At 33.3% G+C, this 26,693-nt stretch overlaps 2 protein-coding genes across 2 annotated transcripts; one reads left to right on the forward strand and one right to left on the reverse strand.

Annotated features, from left to right (window-relative positions):
- The first annotated feature begins 2,653 nt into the window (after positions 1-2,653).
- Positions 2,654-6,169, forward strand: LOC107483151 (peroxidase A2). The gene is made up of 4 exons (XM_016103773.3): positions 2,654-2,967; positions 4,380-4,571; positions 4,661-4,826; positions 5,459-6,169. Exons 1-4 carry the CDS (start codon positions 2,725-2,727, stop codon positions 5,932-5,934), a joined length of 1,077 nt encoding a protein of 358 aa, XP_015959259.1. The 5' UTR covers positions 2,654-2,724; the 3' UTR covers positions 5,935-6,169.
- Positions 6,170-11,579: 5,410 nt separating this feature from the next.
- Positions 11,580-12,203, reverse strand: LOC127746594 (uncharacterized mitochondrial protein AtMg00860-like). Its single transcript, XM_052260432.1, has one exon. It carries the CDS (start codon positions 12,201-12,203, stop codon positions 11,580-11,582), a length of 624 nt encoding a protein of 207 aa, XP_052116392.1.
- Positions 12,204-26,693: the final 14,490 nt, after the last annotated feature.

The following is a 26,693-nucleotide window of genomic DNA, read 5'->3' on the forward strand; positions in this document are numbered from 1 at the left end:
TTTCAAACACTCAACCAACAAAGAAAATGTCAAAGAAAATGTTCTAATTAAGTTTATCGAAGAAATTTCTTTTCTTGTATTATGTTTCATCCTCTATTGAAATTCTTTAGTACTTTATAAATTTAGGTATCCCTAAACTTCCTTCTTACATTTTTTTTATGGGGTAAAAATTCTATTTCGTTGTGTAAAATAAAATAGGCCTGATGTGACGTCGAAAAATATGACACATACTTTACTTTTAGTTAAGATTATTGGGTTTGTCTTTTTCGATCTCGAAATGTGAATCGAGGTAGACTACTTCTAGTGACCGTTTTTTAGATGTTGAAACATTCCTATTTAAAAAGGTTATGATACGCAGTTGGGAGTTTTCTTCCATAGTATTACGACCTAAATAAATAGCTTAAAGCACGGTTGTAGTTGAAAGTTTAGGAGTAAATTTAGACAAATTCAATTTGGATAAAAGTTTGATTTGTGCGTGATAGAAATAGGTTGAATTCTTGGGATTTAGTGTGTAAATTTTAAAATGACAGTGAAAATTTTACCACAGTGTGATAGAAATTGGATATAAATTATATTACACATGATTGTTAAATCAGGATATATGACTCTATCATTTATTTTTTTTTGTTCTGTTTTTGTTTTTATTCAATAGGAAAAAAAAAATTATCTCCTACATAATTAATGTTGCAGATTTTACAGTAACTCAGTATATTTAGAAATAACTAATTTAATTTTTGTTGATTAATCATTAAAAGACAATAAAATTGTCTTACATAATCAACATTACAGACTCAACAACAATACTAATTTAAATTTAATTTAAAATAAAAATTTAAAAATTTAAAAGAGATCATAAATTTAACCATTCTTTAATTTATTTACGTTATTAAAAACTTTCATTTAGTAATTTTTTTATTAAAAAATATCACTAAAATTTTTTTTTACCAAAGTTTAAAATATATATGTGCGTGTATTTTTTTTCGGACTTGAGCTGAATTTTAAACATCCTTTTGAAAAGTGGATAAAAGTAAACAAAAGAAGTAATTGAAAAATCCTTTTCATGAGTCTCGATGAGTTGGAAGTATTATTATATTATCGGTTCTGACGAAAATAAAGCCACCTTCCTCATTTTTTCCCCAAGAAATATTTAAAGGAGCCAGTAATGACTATGCATGTATGTGTATACCAGAGAAGTCTATAGCGCTTTAAGATTTAAAATATTTCATGGGTTCATTAATAATTGTATCACTTTAAGAAAAATAATTTTAAAAAACAAAAAACCATTTAAAAAAGCTTTTCATGCTAAAAAAAAGAATCTATTAGAAAATTGAAAAGACGTCTATGGACAATGCATGTCATTATTGTTCCCTAAGTCACAACTTGGTGCTAGAATCTATATTGCGCTCCATAATTGTCCTTGTGCTAATAATTAAGATACGGAAATTTACATAGGAGTATCCAGTCAAAAAAAAAAAAAATTTACATAGGAGTAGTCGTTATACGAACGCGCGGTCGTGCCGCCCACGTGTCGGATTTGGGGTAGGGCCACTTTATTTGGTAGTAAGTAACAACAAAATAAAGAATAATACTAGCTAATCAATGGTTTTTTTGAACAATATAAATAACAAACTCTAAAATTAGTCCAATTAAAGTAAAATATATTACACTTTTAAATTATTCACCTAAATCTTAATATTAGGAGAGATACTCTACTATACAGATTGGGATGGTATAGAGAAAATATAAATTTCTTTTATAGTTATTTTTTATTATTTTATTGTTATTCAAAATATAAGTCCTACCTTTATCAATTTCTCTTTCATCCTATTAAAGAAACAATCCCGCTACGCTACTAACAACATTTCTGCCAACATCTGCCAATTCTTATTTATCAATGTATTTAATAGAAGTGTCTTTGTAGATATGTCTAATAAAAATATCTTTTTTATAATTGTGTTTAATAGAAGTATCTTTATAAATATATGTTTTAGATGTGTCTCTTTATATATGTGTTTAAAATATAATAATTAATCATTGTTGGCAATAAGTTGGCAGATAATATGTTGTTACCTATACTTTTCCTTAAAGAAAATATCTGTAAACTTACATCTGTACCTTATAATTCACCATATTAGAATAATTATCCGTACACCTAGTGAATTGAACATCTGATATATGTATTCTTCACATTATTTAATATTTTTATTATCTACCTATACTTCTTCTAAAATAAAATAAAACATTTGATTTCACTAGAGAGAAATTGATGAATGGAAATGAGCATGAGTATTCAACAATGGCGGGCTTGCTTTCTATGGGGTTCCACGTATTTACAACTTGCACTGCCCATATCCAAATACGCTTCCCACTTCCCATTATTTTGTCTTTAGTAATATATTAGTCCTTACTTTTACAAAGAGCGAGATAATATGTCTATTATTTACTATCATTATTAAAAATCTACTTGATAATTTTTTTAAAAGTTAATTAATCTAAAGTCAAAATTATTAGAGACATAATTATCACTTAAAACTTTACTCTTAAAACAATATTTCAAAGAAGGGAGACCTCTAGTATAACATGAATTAAGAACGTTAAAGTTGTATTTTTCTTATACCTGCTGACTGCACTATAAATAGAGGCCCAAAAATCCCAAAATCTATCGCCATTACAACACAATCACATACTTTCATTCATACACACTTAGAAACCAAAAAAAAAAAGATGAGTTCGTTTGGTGTGAAGGTGGCATCACTAGTGTGGTGTGCAGTGGTGTTAGTAGTGATTGTTGGAGAGTTACCAATGTCGACAGATGCACAAGCATCAGGGCTAGATCCGTCGTTTTACAAGAACAGCTGTCCGAATGTTCATTCCATTGTTCGTGAAGTCATAAGGAATGTTTCCAAAACAGATCCTCGCATGCTTGGTAGCCTCATTAGGCTTCACTTCCATGACTGCTTTGTTCAAGTATCATACTCATCACTATGCTACTTCTTTCATTTACTATATCCTAAGTCCTTATTAACTTGAATCAAAGTTTATTAATTCATATATATACACATAATACAAGTTTAATTCATGTTGATAGTAAAAGATATAATTAAGGTGGCTCTCTCTGCTTTATGGTTCATATAATATAGTGCATATAGATCATCAAATCGATCTTTCTTAGTTCTTAGTTCTTACTCTTTTGGAAACTGCTAAGATCTTTGTCCCCACTAACCATACTATTACTGTGCATGGTGGGACCACTGGATCCCAGTTGAAGTTGAACAGACTACAGAGTCACAGATGATATGGTTTCCTTTCATTTCACTCGATCAGGGAGGGGAAAAAAATGGGTTTAGTTAACAATTAGAAGAACTGAGAATGAATATTCACAAAAATCATTATCCACTTTTTTTATTTTGTATTAAAATTCAAAAATTACAAATAAGTTACTACTTATTTTTCTTAAAAATATTAGTTTTCAGCTAAAAATTAAAGAGAGCCATTTAAATAAAAATGTTAAAAAGTCTTTTTTTTAAGATATTTTTTAAAAATTAAAATTTAACACATATAATTAATTAAATTGTGTTATTTATATTTTTATTATAAAAAATAACTAAAATATTCTTATTATATATATAAATTTTGAAAATTTTTAAATACGTCTAAACCTCTCACTATTAGAAAAATAAAACACATCAATTCTAATATAAGAACGTATATATTTGAATAATAAAAATTTTTTAATAGTACCATTTGTAACTAAATTTGATAAGAGACTTAGTTGTTCTCGTAATAAAAGGTGAGGAATTTTTTTTTTAAAGATTCTTTTAAACAAATAAGAATTTATGACCAATTTAAATAATATAAAAAATTATTTTAGTATAATTATGTTATAATAACTACAATGACCATAGTGTTTCAAAAAGTGTTACTAAAATTAAAATAACATTTTTTATTATTAAACAATGCTTTTTAAAAAGTTTTGTTTCAAAAATTGTTACCAAAATATAAAAAAATATAATTTTAATTTTAATAACACTTACATAATTATCGTACTATCATAATATAGTCATATTAAAATTCACCAATATAAAAATATATTATTTAAAATTTTAACCGACCTTATATCAAATAGATCACCTTAATTTATTTTTTTCATAACATTAATATTATTACATATATTTACTATAAAATGAGATCTAATTAAATAGAGTTTATACTCAATTTGGGATAATAAATAAGATGTAAATCAACAAAATATTTAAAAAAACATAAAAATACCAATCATCTTCTTATCTTTATACAAGAAAACAAGTTAAAATTGTACAAAGAAAGTTTATTACTAGCTAGTGAGTAGTGAGTGACCATGTATGTATATGTATGTGCAGGGATGTGATGCATCAATTTTGTTGAACGACACAAAAACCATAACGAGTGAGCAAAGTGCACCTCCCAATAGCAATTCAATTAGGGGCTTGGATGTTGTGAACAAGATCAAAACAGAGGTGGAAAAAGCTTGTCCTGGAGTAGTTTCATGTGCTGATATTCTTGCTCTTGCAGCTGAAATCTCATCTGTTTTGGTATGGCCTAACTAAAATAAATGGTACAATATAATTACATATTTTCCACAAAGCATTTATTTGAATTGTGTTAGTGTTAACGTTTACAGGGTCAGGGTCCTGATTGGAAAGTTCCATTAGGGAGAAGGGATAGCACAACAGCAAATAAAACCCTTGCTGGTTTGAACCTTCCAGGTCCTTCATTCGACCTCACAACACTTATATCATTCTTCAAGAGACAAGACCTCAATGTTACTGACCTAGTTGCACTTTCAGGTATCAAACATTACAATCATTCACTTACAAGAAAAAAAATAATACTTATTGATTATTTTTGTAGTGTTTTCAAATTATTTAAGGTTCATTTATTATTCGTATTTTTAAAGGTTATTTTTACTTATAATATAATTAAGAATTATTCTTAATAGAATCTATTAGAGATATAACTATTCATATGTCTTCTCCTATTAACTTAAACCTTTAGAAAAAATGATTTTATGACAAAATCTCGCTACGGAGCTAATGGAATATTTGTATAATGTGTATAATGGGCTATTTATTTGGCCCAATATGAGTTAAAAAATGATACTAGTAATTTCTCAAACACAATAAATCCATACTATCCAGAATAACCATCCGGATACCAGAAATAATAAATATCTGATATCCTACTAAATCGAACATCTCTAAACTTCTATTGTACACATTGTACAAATATTCCATTGGCTCCCTATACTTCCTCTTCATGACATGATATAAGAATTTATATAACCCAAAGATTTAGAATAACCCCAAAAGAAACTCTTTCATAAAAGAGTGTATTCGAGATATAATTATTTATGTGTTTTTTATCTAAAAATAATTTCTGTGATAGTATAAATATATAAAAATGTTTCTTTGTTATTTAGGTGCTCATACAATTGGAAGAGCTCGGTGTCAATTTATAACTGATCGATTGTACAACTTTAGCAACAGTGCAAAACCTGATCCAAATCTAAACACAACTTACTTACAACAATTGAGATCAATATGCCCTAAAAATGGACCCGGAAATACCCTCACAAATTTGGATTCAAGCACACCTGACAAATTCGACAAGAACTACTACTCCAATCTGCAGGTCCGCAAGGGATTGCTCCAGAGTGATCAAGAATTGTTCTCCACGCCCGGTGCCGAAACCGTTAGCATTGTGAACAAGTTCAGTAGTGACGAGAATGCTTTCTTTGAGGCCTTCAAGGCTTCTATGATCAAGATGGGTAACATTGGTGTCATAACCGGTAACAAAGGCGAAATTCGAAAGCAATGTAACTTTGTTAACACACAATCTATTGAGTTGGGTCTGGGTCGCTACAATTCAGAAGATAGTATGGTTAGTTCATCTTAGATTTAGTGAGTTATTAGGGTCCAAGAATAAAGAATCTTTATGTGCACATTTTATGCTATGTGCCAGAGGCTAATTACCTACTATAGCTTTGTGACGAGTGTGTGTGACTTTTTTTGTTATGTGAGTTTGTTTGCTCCTTGTAATAGTATTTTGAGTTGCGTTATGTAATAATGTTCGGAGTCAATTTCACCAGTTAGTTTCAAAAGACTTAATTAATTATACATGTTCTGTTTAATTTTTTTCTCGATGTGATAATGCAAAACAGAGAAATAATTGCTCTGCTCCAGGTATTTATTTCCAAAACAACACTACGGCTTTTTTATTCAAATAAATATAAAAATTAGTTTAATTCTAAGAATATGCATATATAGAAAACTGAACGAAAATGTGCATGGTCCAAATTGGTTGGAGTGCATATCAAATGAATTTTATCATCATTTTATCTGAGCCATTGGAAAAATGACACATCAATTATATATATAGCACATGTGAATTGGCTAGATTTAATATTCACACAATAATTTTAGTATATAGATCATTTTTATAGTGTGTGATCAAATTAAATTCAATAACTTTAGTTCAACGTATAATATGAACAAGTCATTAAATTATTGTCATTTTTTTTTTGTCAAGATGTGATAGTAATTTAACGATTAGCTTATATTATATGTTGAACTAAAAATATTGAATTTAATTTGATCTCACATTACGAAAATAATTCGCATACTAGGATCATTTTATGGATATTTGACTAATTTAAATAACCTATATAAAATGGTGATAAAATTTATTTCATATATGTTTCAAATGATTTGGACCATGTGAATTTTTGTCCAACTTTTTTCATATGCCAATTTTTGAAATTAAACTATTTTATATTTGTTTAAATAACGATAAACTACAAAAAAAAATGTACTTGAATAATTTTATCGCTAATAAAGATGTACTTACGTTTTGTTATTGACAAAAATACCCTCAAATAAGTTAAAAATGCCACAAAAATATCCAACATTAAATATGTATTCTTAAAAAATATTTTAGAAATTGAATTTTGATACGGTATTTTGCAAACATGATTAGAAAAAGAGATATTTTTATCCTTAAAATTTGATGATTTTTTTGCTAAATATATATTTTTTTGTGATTTTTTTGTCAACTGTAACACCATACCACACTGAGCTTTACGCTTAAGTTGTAAAAAAGAGGTGGTGTAGCATTACGACCTCTAAAATAAAATGTGTACATATAATGGCAGAAGAATTATAATATGCTAGGAGCCTTGAAGAATAGAGGAAACAAAATCGCGAAAATAAAAGTGCAACGCTCAAGAAACGAATTAACTTGCGTGCTAAGAAAGCTACAGCTGTTAAGTGTAAAGTAACCCAAAACATGAAAATAGAGTCAAAGATACAAAGTAACGAGCTCCTGACTCAGCCTGCGAAGTCAAGTGGCCGCAGAATGCACACACACACACACACACCTCTAAGAGGATCAAAAAGAATAAGTTATGCGGAGAGTAAGCTAAATACATATATACAAATCACTGTACAACAAAAAAACCCAATAACCACTCCGCTTCAAGAGTCCAGACGCCTAACGAGATGCCTCTCAACCTGCATCTGAAAAATAACAACATAGTATGGAATGAGAACCGGAGGTTCTCAAAATGGTAAAGGTACCACACACATAAGATATAAGGTCCTGGGAATGCCAGAGGCAATCCTAGAATGCCGACACTTAGATTACAGAGTTTAAGGTATTAAACAGAAGCAATAAAAGGTAGTTTTCTAAGAATATCTAAACCTAACTTAACTTAACCTTAAATCTAAATTCCATAATGTCATTCCTCCATACCTCCAACTCCATTATGCATTTCACAGACAAATAAACAGATAAAGACAAACACAAGAAGGTTATAAATACTGCAGGTAACAGATATACACTTAACATGGCAAGTACATTTAGGCACACCTAGTTAAAGCACAAGCAAGTAATTCAAGTAATATGCATATGATGCATGCCTGTCCTATGGCTGATGAGGCTCATCTATCGATTATCCAGCCAACCCGACAAGTCCGAAAATCTTAGACTGTCCCTTGACATGCATCCCCAAGAGTCTATGCATAGCTTTTTCTCAAATAATCAATATTGCTCAATGGGGGTAACATTCTCGGAAATTTATAGTGCCCGGTCACCCTTACGTCGTAGGGCCAATAGAGTATCGAGTTTTCAACCTGGTACACGTGGTGGCAAGCCACAGTACTTTACCCAAGGAATCTCATATCTCATATCATTCAAATTCATAAGCCACATAAATAATTCAATTATAATTCATCAACATCCACATCATTCTCAATCGCATCTCATTCCTCATCATACATCAATCATATTCAATCCTTATCCTTCATTATCACACCTCCCATTCCGTCCATCAATAATTCCAATTCAAAACATAATTCATTCTTTTCCAAATGAATCAAACTTAAAGCATACTCATTTTCTTAATAAATCAAAATCAAACCATATAACCTTTGAATCTAAATCTTTTTAAATAATCATCTAAACAAAATCTCTAATTTTTATAAAATTTCGGCAGCATCTCCTCTAAAACTTGGACTTTGCCACCTTTTTCGGGTCCAAACCTATATTCTTTTCAATTCAACATACCCTTCCTCATCATCATAACAATCATCACAATAAATCTACCTCAGATCAACAATTATACTCATACAATATTCAAATCCAACAACCAAAATTCAACTAAGAATCATAGTTCACAAATCCTAACCTTTTAACACAAATACCTTATTATCACAATAACCTCCACAATAGTTATACCTCAAATCAATAATTCACCAAATCACCAATTAATCAACAAGCACCAAACCAACCATGTTCATCAACAGGATACTAAGTATTAAATATACACATGCAATCCAACTTATCCTATGGTCATCTAGCTTAAGTTTTCACAGAACATTATATATTAAATACAAGAAACCTAGACCATGTCTTAGCCGATTCTCACGTAGTGATCAAGGAAACATATTTAAAACAAACACAGCCCTTCCAAAATTCAATAAACACTAAGCTCAGCTTCCCCCAAGTTCCAATATTCATAATTCCAAGCTCTAATTATTTATTCACAACCTAATACACATTTATAATACATACATACCCAATTTAATACTCAAATCTCAAATTCAATGAAATTAAAATAGAATTATCATATCCTCACCATATCCAAACTTCACATAAGCAAGAGTGAACGTTTCCTCAAGCTAATTGGATTCTAAAATATCAAAAAGCAAAGAAATTTAATACACATACCATACCTTCAAGAATTGGGGGAAAAGAGTGGCTGGGAGTATTTAACGACTTACCTATAAAATTGTTCTGGTAGAAACGTAGAGCTCGACGTGGTGAACGCGTGGCCGCAAATAGTGCGGCGATCGGAGCTCGGACAGAGGAGTTACGGCGTTCGGAGTTCACTGTAAGGGTTCGGGAGTGTTTCACTTCTCCATGGAGCTTTCACGCTGCATTCAGGTGAAAATGAGGAAGAAAAGGGCTTTCGGGCTCATTTAATACGTTGGTCCGGTTGGACCGACGGTCCGGTTTGGGTTCGGTTCAATCGGTTTGACTCGTTCGGTTCAATCTTGGACCGTTTTCTTTGAAATTAGTGTCAAAATCCTCATTTTGATGAGGTCTATCCTAATTTGGCATAATATTCATTTTTCTAATCTTTCTTATTAAACACTAATTTATTGACTAATTATCTACTAATTTATCGGGGTTTACATTCTACCCACCTAACAAAGAATTTTGTCCTCAAAATTTAAATTCAGTTACCTGAAAAGAGATGTGGGTAGTCCTTTCACATATCTGATTCGAGTTTCCAAGTATGTTCCTCGATACTAGCTCAACTCCAAGCTACCTTTACCAATGATACTTCCTTCCCGCGGAATCGTTTAATGCTGGTGTCATCAATTCTCACTGGAATTACCGGAAGTGTTAGATCTTCTCTTACCTGAATCGGTTCCGATTCCAGAATATATCTTGCGTTAGGAGTATATTTCCGAAGTTGTGATACATGAAACACATCGTGCAAGTTCGAAAGATACGGTGGTAAAGCAATTCTATATGCTACCGACCCAATTCTCTTCAGGATCTCAAATGGTCCAATATAACGGGGATTCAATTTCTTAGTTTTAATAGATCTCCCCACTCCAGTGGTTGGTGTAACCTTCAGAAAAACATGCTCTCCTTTTTCAAACTCCAAAGGCTTTCGTCTCTGATCAGTATAGCTCTTCTGACGGCTCTGGGCTATAACCATTTGGCTGCGAATCTTCTTTATCTGCTCAGTAGTTTCAGCTATCATCTCAGGCCCTAATAAACTTCTTTCTCCAGTTTTATACCAACATAGCAGAGATTAACATTTGCCATACATAACCTCATATGGAGCCATTCCGATGCTCGCATGGTAGCTATTATTATAAGCAAATTCCACTAATGGCATATACCGATCCCAGATTGCTGGCTGGTCCAAAACACAAGCCCTTAACATATCTTCGAAGGTCTGAATAGTTCTCTCTGACTGTCCATTTGTCTGAGGGTGATACGCAGTACTCAAACTTAACTGAGTCCCAAATGCACGCTGAAAAGCTCCCCAGAAACTTGATGTAACACGAGGATCTCTGTCAAATATAATGGTAGAAGGCATGCCGTGCAACCTGGCAATCTCTTTGATATACATTCGAGTCAATTCTTCTATTGTGCAACTTATTCGGATAAGAAGAAAGTGAGCTAATTTTGTTAGTCGGTCCACAACTACCCAAATAGCATCACAACCAGACCGGGTTCTAGGCAAACCTATCACAAAATCCATTGCGATACTCTCCCATTTTCATTGTGGAATCTCTAAAGGCTGAAGGGTTCCTGATGGTCTCTGATACTCAATCTTAACCTTCTGACATGTTAAACATTTAGATACATACAATGCCACATCATTCTTCTTCCTTGGCCACCAGAACATAGCTTTCAGATCCTGATACATTTTGGTGCTTCCTGGATGAATTAAAAACCCGCTCTTATGAGCTTCTTTTAAGATACTCTGTCGCAGGTCTCCAACATCCGACACAACAATCCGGTTCTTGAACCTCCACAAACCATCCTGACCTTCAGACACTTTCCACTGTTTTTCCTGTTCAACTGCTGGTAATACCTTACGTAACGCTTCACTATCCTGACGAGCCCTCAGAAGTTCTGATTTAAAATCACTTGAAATCTGCAACTGACTCAAACACAGAATTCCAGATTCTTCTCTAACTCCCAAATTCAAACCTTGAAATGCCTTTAGTAACTTTTTATCCCGTAGCATCATCCAAGCTGCATATAAAGACTTCCAACTCAAGGCGTCCACCACAATGTTTGCTTTTCCTAGATGATAATTCAATTCAAAATCATAATCTTTTAGAAGCTCCATCCACCTCCTCTGGCGCATATTCAACTGTTTCTGCTTAAAAAGATACTTCAAACTCTTATGGTCTGAGAAAACATGAAACTTAACGCCATAGAGATAGTGCCTCCAAATCTTTAAAGCAAATACAACAGCAGCAAGTTCTAAATCGTGAGTCGGATAGTTCATCTCATGCGGCCTTAACTGCCGTGAGGCGTATGCTATAACATTCTGGTGCTACATCAGAACAAACCCTAAACCTTTTTAATGAGGCATCACAGTACACTTCAAACGATTCACTTGGTTCAGGAAATACCAACACGGGTGCAGTAGTCAACTTGTGCTTCAATGCTTGAAAACTCTCCTCACACTCCGACGTCCAGACAAAAGGTGTATGCTTCCTAGTCAGCTTAGTTAAAGGTAAGGCGAGCTGTGAAAATTCCTTAATGAATCTGCGATAATACCCCACCAAACCTAGGAAACTCCTGATCTCTGTTATTGAAGTTGGTCGCTGCCAATTCATTACTGCTTCCACCTTGGCAGGATCCACAACTATCCCCTGTTTACTCACCACGTGACTGAGAAACTTCACCTCACTCTTCCAAAACTCGCATTTAGATAGCTTAGCATACAACTTCCTATCTCTCAGAATTTGCAGCACAGTTCGCAAGTGATTAGCATGCTCCTCCTCAGTCTTAGAGTAAACAAGAATATCATCAATGAAGACGATAACAAATTTGTCCAAGTACGGCCAGAAAATTCTGTTCATATAATCCATGAATACTGCTAGAGCATTAGTTAATCCAAAAGACATCACCGTTTACTCATAATGACCATAACGTGTCCTAAATGCAGTTTTCAGAATATCTTCGTCTTTAACCCTTATCTGATAATACCCGGATCGCAAATTGATCTTAGAAAATATACCGGCACCCTGTAACTGATCAATTAGATCGTTGATTCTAGGTAACGGATATTTATTATTCACATTGATCTTATTCAATTGCCGATAATCAACACACAAGCGCATACTCCCGTCCTTCTTCTTTACTAGTAGTACTGGCGCTCTCCACAGAGAAACACTTGGTCGAATAAAATACTTACCCAACAGATCTTCCAGCTGAGCCTTCAGTTCAGCCATTTCTAAATGTGACATCCTTTTTGGAGTAATCGAAATTGGACCGGCTCCTGGCACTAATTCAATTGCAAATTCAACCTCTCGGTTAGGTGGAAATTCATTAATATCATCCTGAAACACATCTAGAAATTCACATACAACTGGAATCTATTCTAAACTCTAATCATCACCTGATACTCCCGCAGTTAATAACATAATACCCTGACGTTCAATTCCAAAACAGTTTACTATCATAAGGTTCAAATAATAACTATTCACCACAACCGGCGCTTCTAACCCTTCCGGCATAAACTGTACTGACTTCCCAGAACAATCAAGCAAAACATGATTCTTCGATAACCAATCCAATCCCAAAATGAGATCAAGACCAGTTCATTGACAAACAAATCAAATCATGCACAAACTCACGCTGTTGTACTCAGAATGGAACTTGTGGGCATCCTATTCTAGTCACTATGGCTTCGTGAGTAGCATTATGTACTTTCAAATCATAACCTAAAACCTCCATTCTCAATCATAACTCATTAGCCTTTTCAAATGCAATAAATGAATGAATGACTTGCTCCTGAATCAAATAAAGCATTTAAGATTTTACCAGCCATTTCACAGTTACCTCTAATCAGTGTCTCAGATCCTTCAGCACCTACTGCAGAAGTGGTATATACTCTCCCAGGCTGCTGTATTCTACCAGTCTCATATTTCTTCTTCTCCGGACAATTATTGGCCATATGCCCGGGCTGTCAACAGAAATAGCATACCCCAAGTCCGAATCTGCACGGAACTTCAGGATGGTACTTTTCGCACCTCTGACAGTTTAAATCTTGCTGTGGCTGCTTTCCAAACCTTCTCCTCTGATTAACATTAGTATTCAGCCTTCTATAATTACCGTGGCCTTGAGTCTGCTACAGAACAAAGCCTCCAAACCTGAAATTCCTACCTCTCAGAGCAAAGTTCCTCCCTGAAGGCCTCTGAAAAGGCGCCCTCAAACTTCCTTTCTCTGCTGCCACCTTTCTCACACAATCTTTAGCCACCCGACTCTTATTCACCAATTCAGAAAATACTCTGATCTCCATTGGGATAACGAAGCTCAGAATATCGCTTTAAAGACCTCCCTCATATTTAATACACTTCCATTCAGCAAAATCTTCAGGCGCACCATGACAGATACGAGAAAAGCGACGTAACTCCTCAAATTTGCTAGTATACTCAGCAATAGTCATCTGGCCCTACTTTAACTGCATCAATTCAAGTTCCTTGGCATTTCTAACTGAATTAGGAAAGTATTTCTTATAGAATTCTGTCCGGAAGACCTCCCAAGGAATCACAGCACCATCAGGCTGCAGGATACGTCGGGTTCCCTGCCACCAATACTGAGCCTCACCTTGCAGCTGATAAGTTTCAAATTCAACCCATTGTTCCTCAGGAACCTGTTGGGCTTGTAATGCCCATTCCATAGCCTGAATCCAATTATCTGCATTGGTGGGATTTGAGGTCCCCCTAAAAGTCGGAGGGTGAACTTTCAGAAATGTAGCAAGTGTCATAGGACCGTCCTCATCATTATTGATCCCGTGAGTCCCTGATTTATCTGATTACCCAGTGTCTCGGCTGTCGCCTGCATAGCTGCAACCATATTTCCCAGGGCAGCCATAAAGTCTACTGGATCAGTCCCCGCCGGGCTAGGAGTAACAGTGCCTATCCTACCTCTACCTCGCCCGCGACCGCATCCGCGAGTCGACATCTGGTCCCTATACACACCAAACAAGTGATATTAAGTTGATTAGTCTCAATATCGCAGGTCTAATGCTTTAAGTTCCAAATGCATGCTCACAAATATTTATGCCATATATATCAATCAGATATCATAATAGCACATAAACACACATACAGAGAATGCACAGAAGCACAATCAATCTGTTTTTCAGGCTCTATAGGAACGAACTACTCTCATACCATAATGTAACACCCTACAACACTGAGCTTTACGCTTAAGTCGTAAAACAGAGGTGGTGTGGCATTACGACCTCTAAAATAAAATGTGTACATATAATGGCAGAAGAATTATAATATGCTAGGAGCCTTGAAGGATAGAGGAAACAAAATCGCAAAAATAAAAGCGCAACGCTCAAGAAACGAGTTAACTTGCATGCTAAGAAAGCTACAGCTGTTAAGTGTAAAATAACCCAAAACATGAAAAGAGAGTCAAAGATACAAAGTAATGAGCTCTTGACTTAGCCTGCGAAGTCAAGACTGGCTGGCACACATATCCGAAATCCAGATGTACATAAACAAAATCCTGCCTCTTCATACACCTCTAAGAGGATAAAAAAGAATAAGTTATGCGGAAAGAAATCTAAATACATATATACACATCACTGTACAACAAAACAACCTAGTAACCACTCCGCTTCAAGAGCCCAAACGCCTAACGAGATGCCTCTCAACCTGCATCTGAAAAATAACAACATAGTATGGAATGAGAATTAGAGGTTCTCAGTATGGTAAAGGTGTCACACACATAAGATATAAGGTCCCGGAAATGCCAAAGGCAATCCTAGAATGCCGACAATCAGATTACAGAGCTTAAGGTATTAATCAGAAGCAATAAAAGATGGTTTTCTAAGAATATCTAAACCTAACTTAACTTAACCTTAAATCTAAATTCCATACTGCCATTCCTCCAAACCTCCAACTCCATTATGCATTTCACAGACAAATAAACGGATAAAGGCAAACACAAGAAGGTTACAAATACTGCAGGTAACAGATATACACTTAACATGGCAAGTACATTTAGGCATACCCAGTTAAAGCACAAGCAAGTAATTCAAGTAATATGCATATGATGCATGCATGTCCTATGGCTGATGAGGCTCATCTGTTGGTTATCCAGCCAACCCGACAAGTCCAAAAACCTTAGAATGTCCCTCGACGTACATCCCCAAAAGTCTATGCATAGCTTTTTCTCAAATAATCAATATTGCTCAATGGGGATAACATTCCCGAGAATTTATAATGCCCGGTCACCCTTACGTCGTAGGGTCAACAGAGTATCGAGTTTTCAACTTGGTACACATGGTAGCAAGCCACAGTACTTTACCCAGGGAATCTCGTATCTCAGATCATTCAAATTCATAAGCCATATAAATAATTTAATTATAATTCATCAACATCCACATCATTCTCAATCGCATCTCATTCCTCATCATACATCAATCATATTCAATCCTTATCCTTCATTATCACACCTCCCATTCTGTCCATCAATAGTTCCAATTCAAAACATAATTCATTCTTTTCTAAATGAATCAAACTTAAACATACTCATTTTCTTAATAACGCAAAATCAAACCACATAGCCTTTGAATCTAAATCTTTTGCCACCCTTTTCGGGTCCAAACCTGCATTCTTTTCAATTCAACATACCCTTCCTCATAATCATAACAATCACCACAATAAATCTACCTCAGATCAATAATTATACTCATACGATTTCAACAACCAAAATTCAACTAAGAATCATAGTTCACAAATCCTAAGCTTTTAACACAAAATACCTCATTATCACAATAACCTCCACAATAGTTATACCTCAAATCAATAATTCACCAAATCACCAATTAATCAACAAGTACCAAACCAACCATGTTCATCAACAGCATACTAAGTATTAAATATACACATGCAATCCAACTTATCATATGGTCATCTAGCCTAAGTTTTTACAGAACATTATATATTAAATGCAAGAAACTTAAACCATACCTTGGCCGATTCTCATGTAGTGATCAAGACTTATTTAAAACAAACACAGCCCTTCCAAAACAAACACAGCCCTTCCAAAATTCAATAAACACTAAGCTCAACTTCCTCCAAGTTCCAATATTCACAATTCCAAGCTCCAATTATTTATTCACAGCCTAATACACATTTATAACACATATATACCCAATTTAATACTCAAAGCTCAAATTGAATGAAATCAAAATAGAATTATTGTATCCTCACCTTACCCAAGCTTCACATATGCAAGAGTGAACGTTTTCCTTAAGCTAATTGGATCCTAAAACATAAAAAACAAAGAAATTCAATACCCGTACCATACTTTCAAGAATTGGGGGAAAAGAGTGGCTGGGAGTATTTAACGACTTACCTATGAAATTGTTCCGGTAGAAACGTAGAGCTCAACGTGGTAAACGCGTGGCCACAAACGGTGCGACGATCGGAACTCGGACAGAGGAGTTACGACATTCGGAGTTCACCGTAAGGGTTCGGGAGTGTTTCTCTTCTCCCTGGAGCTTTCACGTTGCATTCAGGTGAAAATGAGGAAGAAAAGGGCTTTCGGGCTCATTTAATATGTTGGTCCGGTTGGACTGACGGTCCGGTTTAGGCTCAGTTCAATTGATTCGGCCCGTTCGGTCCAATCTTAACAACTAATAATACTTTTAAAAAATCACAAACAAAATATACTTAACAAAAAATATAGATTTGCAAAAAATTGTATCAAAATTCAATATCTAAAGTATTTTTTGAGAATACATATTTAATGTTGGGCATTTTTGTCGCGTTTTTAAATTATTTGAAAATATTTTTGTCGATAACAAAATTTGAGTATATTTTTATTAACAACAAAATTATTCAGATATATTTTTAATAGTTTATCCATAAATAAATTTAGTTATTATTTCACTAATATTATTGTTAGATAATCTGGTAATTATCAATGAATAATGATGAAAACAATAGAAAAAGGAAAATGATAATTGTATGTTTAGTAGATATGTGTTTAATTTTCGCCCATTTAATATATATCATCATTATTATCATGATCATCGTCATTGTTTCTGAACACATTTTAACTTTTGTTTAGTATTGTCATTCTTATAATATTTTTTTGTGACACATATGTAAATTTAATATATAACTAATAAAATTTATTATTTTTTAATAATATAAAATAAAATAGTCAAAGTATTAATTAATATTAAAAAGGATAGATTATATATTTTGTCTTTAATGTTTAAAAATTTTTAAAAAATATTTTTAATATTTAATTTTATTTAATTTTGTTCCTGATATTTTCAGTTCATTTAATGTTGTTTTTAACATTTTTTATTTGTGTCAAAATTATTTCAAAAAAATTTTATTTTGTCTCTAATATTTTGCATGAAATTAATATTCCGAGTATCAGGTATCCGTCTACCTGTTCGAATCCAAGCCAAACTAATTAAATTGGTTCTGAAACCAACAGGTAATTGGATCCAACCCAAACTAACCTAACAGCTCTTTCTAGTAAATAGTTCGGGTAATGGTTCTGGAAATACGAAATCGAACCAACCTGTGGACCTGACCATGTGTTAATTAAATAAAAAAATAAAAATTTAAAATATATATGCCTTTTAATGATTCTAACCCATAAACTCTAACCTAAACACATATTGTAGTAGCGCTGTCACTCAAGAAATAAACCCTAGCAGAGCTTCCTCAATCCTCACCAGCTCACCGTTTCTCACGTAACCAAATCGGCGGCAGCTTCCTCTCCATCATCGGCGTCTCTGTCAGCATCTCTATCAGCAGTGTCTCTGTCGGCATTGTCTTTGTCAGTATCGTCGTCCGTGGGACCATCAGCATCGTCTTCTCCATCATCTTCTCTGGTAGCGGCAGCGTCGTCTTCTCCATCAACGTCATCTTCTCCAGTAGACAGCTTTGTCTTTCGTCAGCGTCATCCTCTCCAATAACTAACTTCGTCTTCTGTTAGCGTCGTCCTCTCCAGCAGTCAGCTTCCTCTAGCGTGCGTCAACGTCTGTGGCATTATCTACTGATCAACAACACCGTCACCTCCATATGTGTTGGTCGGCTTCTCCGGTCAAGTAAGTGTTATGGAGTGAAGACTTCGAAAGATTATTTCTTTGAAGGATTATTTCTATTGCCCTTTTGTATTTAGTTTTTAATATGTTTGGTGTTTAATATGTTTGAATTTTAATGTGTTTAGTGTTTAATGTGTTTGGTGTTTAATATATTTGGATTTTAATATATTTAGTTTTTAATGTGTTTGGTGTTTAACATGTTTTGATTATTTATATTGATTTTACATGTTTATTGTATTTACAGAATTTTTAAAATGAAAATTTTATTTTTTTTTATGAATTTCTGTTTTATCGGGTACTCAATTACTCGAACCGAATTAATCCATTTTTAATCAGTTTGGTTTAGTTTGGATACATACACAAAAAATATAAATCTAAACCAATTTAATTCGATCCGTGATTATCTTTACATATAGATGTTTTTGACACAAATAAAAAATACTAAAAATAAAATTAAATGTAACTAAACATTAGAGAGATAATTTAAAAAAAAATCATAAACTCTAAAAACAAAAGATATATTTTCTCCTGTTAAAAATTATCGATCCTCTATGTTTCTTGGACAAATTTGCATGGTTGATTATGATCAGTTCATATGATTACATCTGGCAAGTGGTGGATGGATGGCTATAACCTTTGTTTTGAACAATGGGGAGATTAGGTCGCAGTAGCACAAATGCACGATGCCAAATAAAAGCATTTCTATTTTTAGAAAAAATTTATTTCCCTATCATGAAATAAAGTTAAGAAAACGTGATCATCGTGTATTTGAATTCTTTTTTTGGTGACTGTTCAGTGTTTCTATGATAGTTTTTTTTTTTCATGATTATTGTACATCTATTTAGTTCCTAATTTTATTTTCAGTTTTTCTTTCTAAAAATTGGAGCTGTTGCCTCCTCTATATGACCATAAAAAACGTTTTTGAATTATTTAAATATTGATAAAAATATACTCAAATTTTATTATTGACAAAAAGATTTTTAAATAATTTAAAAATACGACAAAAATATCCAACAGTAAATATATATTTTCAAAAACTATCTACAAAATTGAATTTTGATGTGAATTTTAATTTTGCAAGTATAATAAAAAACGAGATATTATTATTATTCTTAAAATTTGGTGATTTTTTTCTAAGTAAATATTTTTTTTGTGATTTTTTAAAAGTATTATTAGTTGTTAGCAAAAAAATTACAAAAAATATATACTTAACGAAAAATCACCAAATTTTAAGGATAATAATATCTCATTTTTTAATCATGCTTGCAAAAAATTGTATCAAAATTCAATCTCTAATGTATTTTTTGAGAAATACATATTTAATGTTAGATAATCTTGTAAAAAAAAACTAACATTAAATATGTATTTCTCAAAAAATACATTAGAGATTAAATTTTGATGCGATTTTTTGCAAACATGATTAGAAAAATGATATATTATTATTCTTAAATTTTGGTGAATTTTTTAAAAGTATATATCGTTTTGTGATTTTTTAAAAGTATTATTGGTTATTAACAAAAAAAATTTATAAAAAATATATACTTAATAAAGAATCACTAAATTTTAAGTATAATAATATCTTATTTTTATAATCATGCTTGCAAAAAATTGGTTTAAAATTCAATCTCTAAGGTATTTTTTGAAAATATATATTTACTGTTGGATATTTTTGTTGTGTTTTAAAATTATTTGAAGGCGTTTTTGTCGATAATAAATTTCAAATGTATTTTTGTCTGCGTTTAAATAATTTAGGGATATTTTTTTTGTTAACCCTTCTTTATTTTATTATAAAAAAGTATTAGAGACTAACTTATAATCAGTCAAGTTATAATAACTATAATTAATAATTAATTTTTATATTTTTAAAAAAATAAAATTTGAATAATTAGCATTTAATCAAAATTTACCTTTTCATTTTCATTTTCACTCTTCAAAAACCTTAATTTCTCTCCTAAGCCCTCATGCCGCCCTCTCTCCAAAGACTGCAGTCGCTTCGTTCGTCGCGCCTCCATCCTAGTCTCCTTGCATCCGTTGCCGCTGCCTCATCCGCCGTTCGCGTAGGGAAGATAGTCAGCATCGCACGTCTGCTTCATCATCATCGTGTCCCTTCGGCTACCCTTCCTCGCCTGCAGACGAGCACCCACTTATCACCTCTCCGCCGCGCGTCCTCCATCGTAGTTGTGACGCATCCCCACCTTGCCGTTGTACCTTCCAAAGTCCGTAAGCCCCCATCGTCACTGCAGACCACCGCTAGGAACAGCCACTGACACAACACACCTTGCGCCACACGCGTTTGAGTTTTTGCCACTGTAGGTCTTCTGAGTCAACGTTGCGGGTTCTTCCACGTCAATCTCCTCTTGTTGCCAGCTCGTTCTATTTGGTCGCTACTGTAGGCCTCTCAAGAGAGCAACGCTGGTGCATTGTTTTCGAATTTGAATCAGGTAAAGTCACTCAATGGTTCAATCTCCCTCTCCAAATTTCTGTTTTGTCTAAGTGCATTTGTATGGTGTTGAATTTTGGAGGTTCAAGTATGTTATTTACTGTTTTTGAAATTTTTGTTGGTATTATATGTGAATCCACATATGTGTGGTGTTTGAATTTTGGAATTATTTTTACTAGCTGCAGACCCAACTCTTCCACGCACTAAGGCGGCTCGCTGCAGTCAATGCAACCATGGAGAAGCTATATGTTTTTTCAGGTAAATTCCAACTCAATGGCATTGAAGAATTGCTTTTCTTGTTATTTTATTTGATATTAAATGTTTGAGGAAAAGAGAGAAGATGGTGTTCTAACACAATGCAAAGGCAATTTCAAATTTTCAATGATTGTCTATCTCATAAGTAGGATTCTGATTTTGTAATTTAGAAATTTTGGTATGTTGTGTGTGTTCATGGAATAATAAGTAGAGCCATTTTTTTTACTCATTAAAAGTCATGACTTATTTTATGGATAAATTAAAATTTTGACTAGTTAGTAAAGATTTCAACTTCTATCACCTATTGAAGAACAAAATTTGTCTAAGAAAAGCCTGTGAGTGTTGTTGCTTAGACAGGAATATTTCTAGCTTAAACTTTATTCTATAATGTACTGATTATGTTTGTAATCTTACTCTCTTAAGTTGTGGATTTTTCATTTTTTGAGATTTTAGATTTGTCTTCTTATATTATTTTGCATGTTTCTTTTTTACATATTCTAAATGTTTCTATTTCGTAAGTTTTGAATTTTTTTTTTGTGTTTTGGATGTTCTTGTTAAAGGTTTTGAATTTTTATTTGTTCTTGTACGTTTGCAGAGTAAAAAACATACAAGAAGAAAAAGACGACATCCAAAAATAGCCTTTGGATGAGAGTTCTAGTTGTTGATGACTATCCAACATGGCTTAAGATCCTTGAAAAGATACTCAAGAAGTGCAGTTACCAAGGTAACTACTAACTGTTTCTTTTACTCATCATATCATTGTTATGGTTTGTTGATATTATTAGGGTCCAATTGTTAATACGATAAGAGATGATATTTTCTTTCCTTTTCTTTTCTATTTTAGAATGGTTATAATTTCTTCTTGTGGTCGTGTGTTTATACAAATGACTCTTACTTCAAATAAAACAAGCATATCTTATATATGATACTCTGAATCTGGTTCTTTATTTTCAGTAATTACATGTTGTTTGGCAACCGAGACTCTAAAGAAGCTTCGAGAGAGGAAAGATGCATTCGACATAGTGATCAGCAACGTAAAACTTTTTCACTATGTTAATAAGACTTGTCTTTGTTTCACAGAAGTTGGTCCCAAAAAAATTCTAGTTTTGATGAATGTACCATGGCTTACCAGAGAAAAATGTTGCTAGTCATTTGCAGGTAGGTATGGTGACTAATTTGGGTATAGGGTTTAAAAATTGATTTTTACACTATTATCAAGTATTTTGAGAATATATTGTTGTGGTACTTGTTGATAAAAGGTTGGTGAAATGTTGAGAAAGAGGAAACCCATAAAGGTGGCTAAGTTCTATTTTTAGAGGAGGTTATATCTGAATTTTTATAAAAGTATAAGGTTGTAATTAAAGGAATATTTAACACTTGATTAAAGACAATAACTTTACTGATTCTTTTGAGAAAAGATTATTTGGTTTATGAGGTTGTTGGTAAGGGCGTGGGTCTTGTCCTGCTTGCGTATTTGCAATTATAAAAGAAAAAGGAAAGAGTAAAGTACTTATTGTATGATTATATGTTGCATTGTGTAGGGAAACTAGGATACCTACAGCAATTTTTCGTTCCCAATAGTATATATTTTCTGCGAGTAGAAAGAAGAGGTTGTCCCAATAGAGCTGTTAATAATTATATGCGCATTTATTTGAATGAAAAATTGTATCCGTAAAATCGTGGACTTGTGACCGGATAAATGTCGGGAATGCGGGTGCCAACCGACACATGAGCTCATGGCCTGTACTAGGACTAGACATTCATCATATGTATCTATGTGACATTGTTTAGGTATGCATATTGTAATTGGTTTGTCTATGTGAATATTCTGTTTAACTGCTAATTGCTATACTTGATGTAATTGCTCTTGATTGTGTTTGAACATCATTACTTGTGTTTGTAACTAATTGGCTAGATAGTGGTGAATTGGGTGTTGATTGAATTGCTTAGGCCTGAGGCCGTGATTGGTTTGTGTTTGAGGTTTAGTAAAGTATGAAATATTAAGTTAGTTCAGCATAGACTTAATGAACCTGTGTTTGGAACAAATTAGTCATTCATACAGTCTAGAAAAACTTTTAAAATTTAAACAAAGAAAAATATGGGTTTAGGATTTTGGATAATTAATTGATGCTTCTAAAGAAGGTTTTAGATTTTTGAATGTTAAGTCGTTGGTTTTCAAAAAGAAATTATATAAAGCGAGCGATGATTACTGCGAATGAAAGTAGTTTTCTTTTCAATGTCTCTGAATGAAATTAATTATTTGCGTTTTATTCTTTACTTTCACGGCATTCTCGACCTCTACTGAGAACATGTGGTTTGGTTCTCACCCCCAAATTTTCCACCCTTTCAGTGACACAGGTTTGAAGACGCAATATGAAGCTGTGAGCGATTAATAGGCTTTCTTTGTGATTTTAATTAATTTTATAGAGTCCCCTCGCTCTTGTCCTTTGAGGTTTTATTTTATATAGAGGGGTAGGTGTTGTATTTGGATTTATATAATTTCTTATGTATAAGAATTATTATTAATAATATTTATGTGATTGTTATTATTACTTGCAATGTTTATCCTTGATACATGTCTTTAAGGAGGGTAGAATGTAATAACCCCGATTTTTGAGTACACAAGATCTTTTCTGAAGATACAGATTTCTCTGGAAGATCAGTAAAGGGAACACTTTTAATGTATCATCAAGCATCTCAATCCTCATTGTCATTATGTCATCTTTAAGCTAGGACCTCTTTTGCGGCAAGCTCGATAACGCAATCACGAAGAACCTTGTTTTTGAACCGTATCGGTTAGGAGTTTTGATTCTAATTTCCATAAATTGCCTTAATTTGATGAACGGGACTCGATTCATGAGAGAAGAAAAATAATAGTATAATATTATCATTATATGAGAATTAGAAGCTTCTTGAATGATATTATAAGGTTACCTAGTCTGCTTTAGTTAAAAACAGGAAATCGGTTTAACCGGGTTCACAATTTACTGGTGCAGCTTAGCACCAGCACTCTTTGATGACTTTAGCAATGCTAAGGCCTCATCATACATGTTCTATTCTCATAATAAATATGTTACTAGTGTCATTTATGCTAGTGGCTCAGAAAAGAATTTTTAGAGATATTTTTACAAGTGTTCCGATACATCTAGTTTAAGTAGTTATACACCCGAGATATTTTAATATTATTTTAACCCACCTCCAAGCCAACCAATCACAACTCACCCTACACCCCAAGACCCCCAAGGCTGGCTCATTTTCACTTTGTGGCCAAAAATAGGAAGAGAGAAAAAAGAGAGAAAAGTTCTTAGTTCCAAATCTTCAAAGCTTGATTTCTGCTAAACTAAAACTCAAATCAAAATTTTAATCCGACCAAAATGATCATCTCTTCTTTCTCTACATAACCATATGATTTATCAAGTCTGGAATCAAGGTGAGTTGGATGCACCATGTCCCTTTTACTTCGATTTCAAGGAAACATGCTTAAACATGTATTTTCTTGATGTTCTTCGTTAGGAATCATACTTAACTTGACTTGAGGGCCAAGAAATGTTAATTTCCAGCAAATCTAAGGTGAGAAATCCCTTTCTAACATGTTGAGTGAGAGAAAAATTGTAAAACTCATTAGAAGAACAACACAATTACATAAGAAGCAATTGTAAGAATGAATTCGATCTGCATATCTAATTGTATCAATAACAGACGTGATTCTCGCATTCGTGCCAACTATATGAACTTGTATAAGTGGTCGGAATCATATGTAAAGTTTGTTAAGTCAAAAGTCTAAACAGAAGACACATCCGTTAATCATTAAAGACACATCTAAACAAGTTTTAATCAAAAGACACTTCCATTAAAGGCACATATAATAGAAGACACATCCAATAAAAACACATTTAAGTAAAATTTAAAAATAAGACATATTCATTAAAGACACATCCAAACACAAAAGAAGTGTTTAATAAAAGCAAAGAGACACATCCATGTCCTGACATAGAAGACACATTCACACTAGAAAGAAATTCCACACTACTCTGGTTCGGCGAGGCAGCGACGATGCGACAACTCTGGCTCGACGAGGTTGCGACGGTGTGCGAGATGGATTCTGCGGAGGCAACGACGGTACGAGATGGGTTCCTTCCTGGGGTGAGAGTGGCAGCGCTGTCAAGGGTGGCGCGATGGTAAGGAGGAGGCTGTTGGGCGCGAGATGGCAAGCGTGCCTTCGATGAGGGGGTGGCACGACAATGATGCAACAGTGGAAGTGACGTCTATTGCAATCGTGACCGAAGAGGAACCAGCAGTGCTGCTGTTGTGAACGGTGACGAGAGGCACATAAATGATGGCCGATGCCGCAGCAATATGGTGAAAGCGTGGTGTTGGACGGCCTCTTGATGATAGTGACTAATTTGGTAATATTATATCGGGATTTAAACCATTACAAGAGTTTGGTTAGTTAAAGTCTTAAAATATTGGTTAAGAATTTAATTAAAGGTAAAAAAATTCTATATAAAATTTAGTAAAATTAAAGTACTTGGCATTATTGAAATAGTTTGTTCATTAATACTCCCAGAATGCTAATTGTTAGCAAATTTTTTTATTAAAATATTTAGTAAAGTACTATTGATGAAAGATAATCTTTGGAAGTTTTTATTAATAGTTTAGTATAAAACTAAATTTTAATTACTAAAATGATATATATCATAAAAATTTTAAAATTAACTAAAACTAAATTAATATCCAATTACCTCTCTTTAATTGAGTGAACAAATTCAATATTACTCTATTTGAAGTGTAGTAATGGTGCCCTTAGTCCTTTAGAACTTGTTTAGAAATCATTTAACATGAGAAAAGAATTCTATTTTCTTTAAAATAAAAATCATTTATACTTATAACTCCATTCCATGATTCGGAATAACTATAATATATTAATAGAATAGAATTCAAGGTGGAGTACAAGGAGTATATACTCTTTCAAATTGCTCTGTTAGGATTTTTTCTAAAATAAGATTTTTGTGCCGTCTAAGTCAATGTTTGACTTTTGTCAATTTCTTTTAATTCATCATGAAAATTCTTTTATGGATCTGTCGAGATTTGGGGAGACCCCTGACAGTCCATCACTTTAAAGGGATATGTCAATCCCACTCCCCCGAAATTGTATTTATATGTGAAAGAAAAAACCAATCTCGTCTGGTGAAAAGTAAGTTGAGATCTTGTCATTTCACAGATTGGAGGATTGTTAGTCCGACAGGTATAGTTGGTGGATTGGTTTTAGCATGTAAGGAGGGTACAACGATTGAGGTTCTTGCTGAAAAAGATTTTTTCATAACTGTCAAGGTAACTGATCCTACTTTAAACTGTTTTTGGGGGCTGATTGGGGTACATTTAAATAGTTTGGATGTGATTCAATCTACCCAATATACAAAACTTTTCTCTTTTGTACAATATTTTCTTGGAAAGCTTATAATTATGAGTGATTTTATTAGGCTTTGGGTATGATTGGAAAAAAGGTTCACCTGGACTAATAGGCGACGAGAGGAAGACCAAATTAGGGAGCGGTTTGACCGTGCACTTGCAAACGGTGAGTGGATGTGTCTCGACTCGTAAATAACG

The sequence above is a fragment of the Arachis duranensis genome, chromosome 4, assembly GCF_000817695.3.
Source record: "Arachis duranensis cultivar V14167 chromosome 4, aradu.V14167.gnm2.J7QH, whole genome shotgun sequence".
Lineage (NCBI taxonomy): Eukaryota > Viridiplantae > Streptophyta > Magnoliopsida > Fabales > Fabaceae > Arachis > Arachis duranensis.

What these genes read in the sequence shown, in the direction of transcription:
- LOC127746594 (XM_052260432.1), bottom strand. Translation starts at nt 12,203, where the DNA reads ATGTCTTTTGGATTAACTAATGCTCTAGCAGTATTCATGGATTATATG.
- LOC107483151 (XM_016103773.3), top strand. Translation starts at nt 2,725, where the DNA reads ATGAGTTCGTTTGGTGTGAAGGTGGCATCACTAGTGTGGTGTGCAGTG. An exon ending in TCCATGACTGCTTTGTTCAA is followed by an intron (nt 2,968 to 4,379) that starts GTATCATACTCA and finishes ATGTATGTGCAG; the next exon opens with GGATGTGATGCATCAATTTT. An exon ending in CTGAAATCTCATCTGTTTTG is followed by an intron (nt 4,572 to 4,660) that starts GTATGGCCTAAC and finishes TAACGTTTACAG; the next exon opens with GGTCAGGGTCCTGATTGGAA.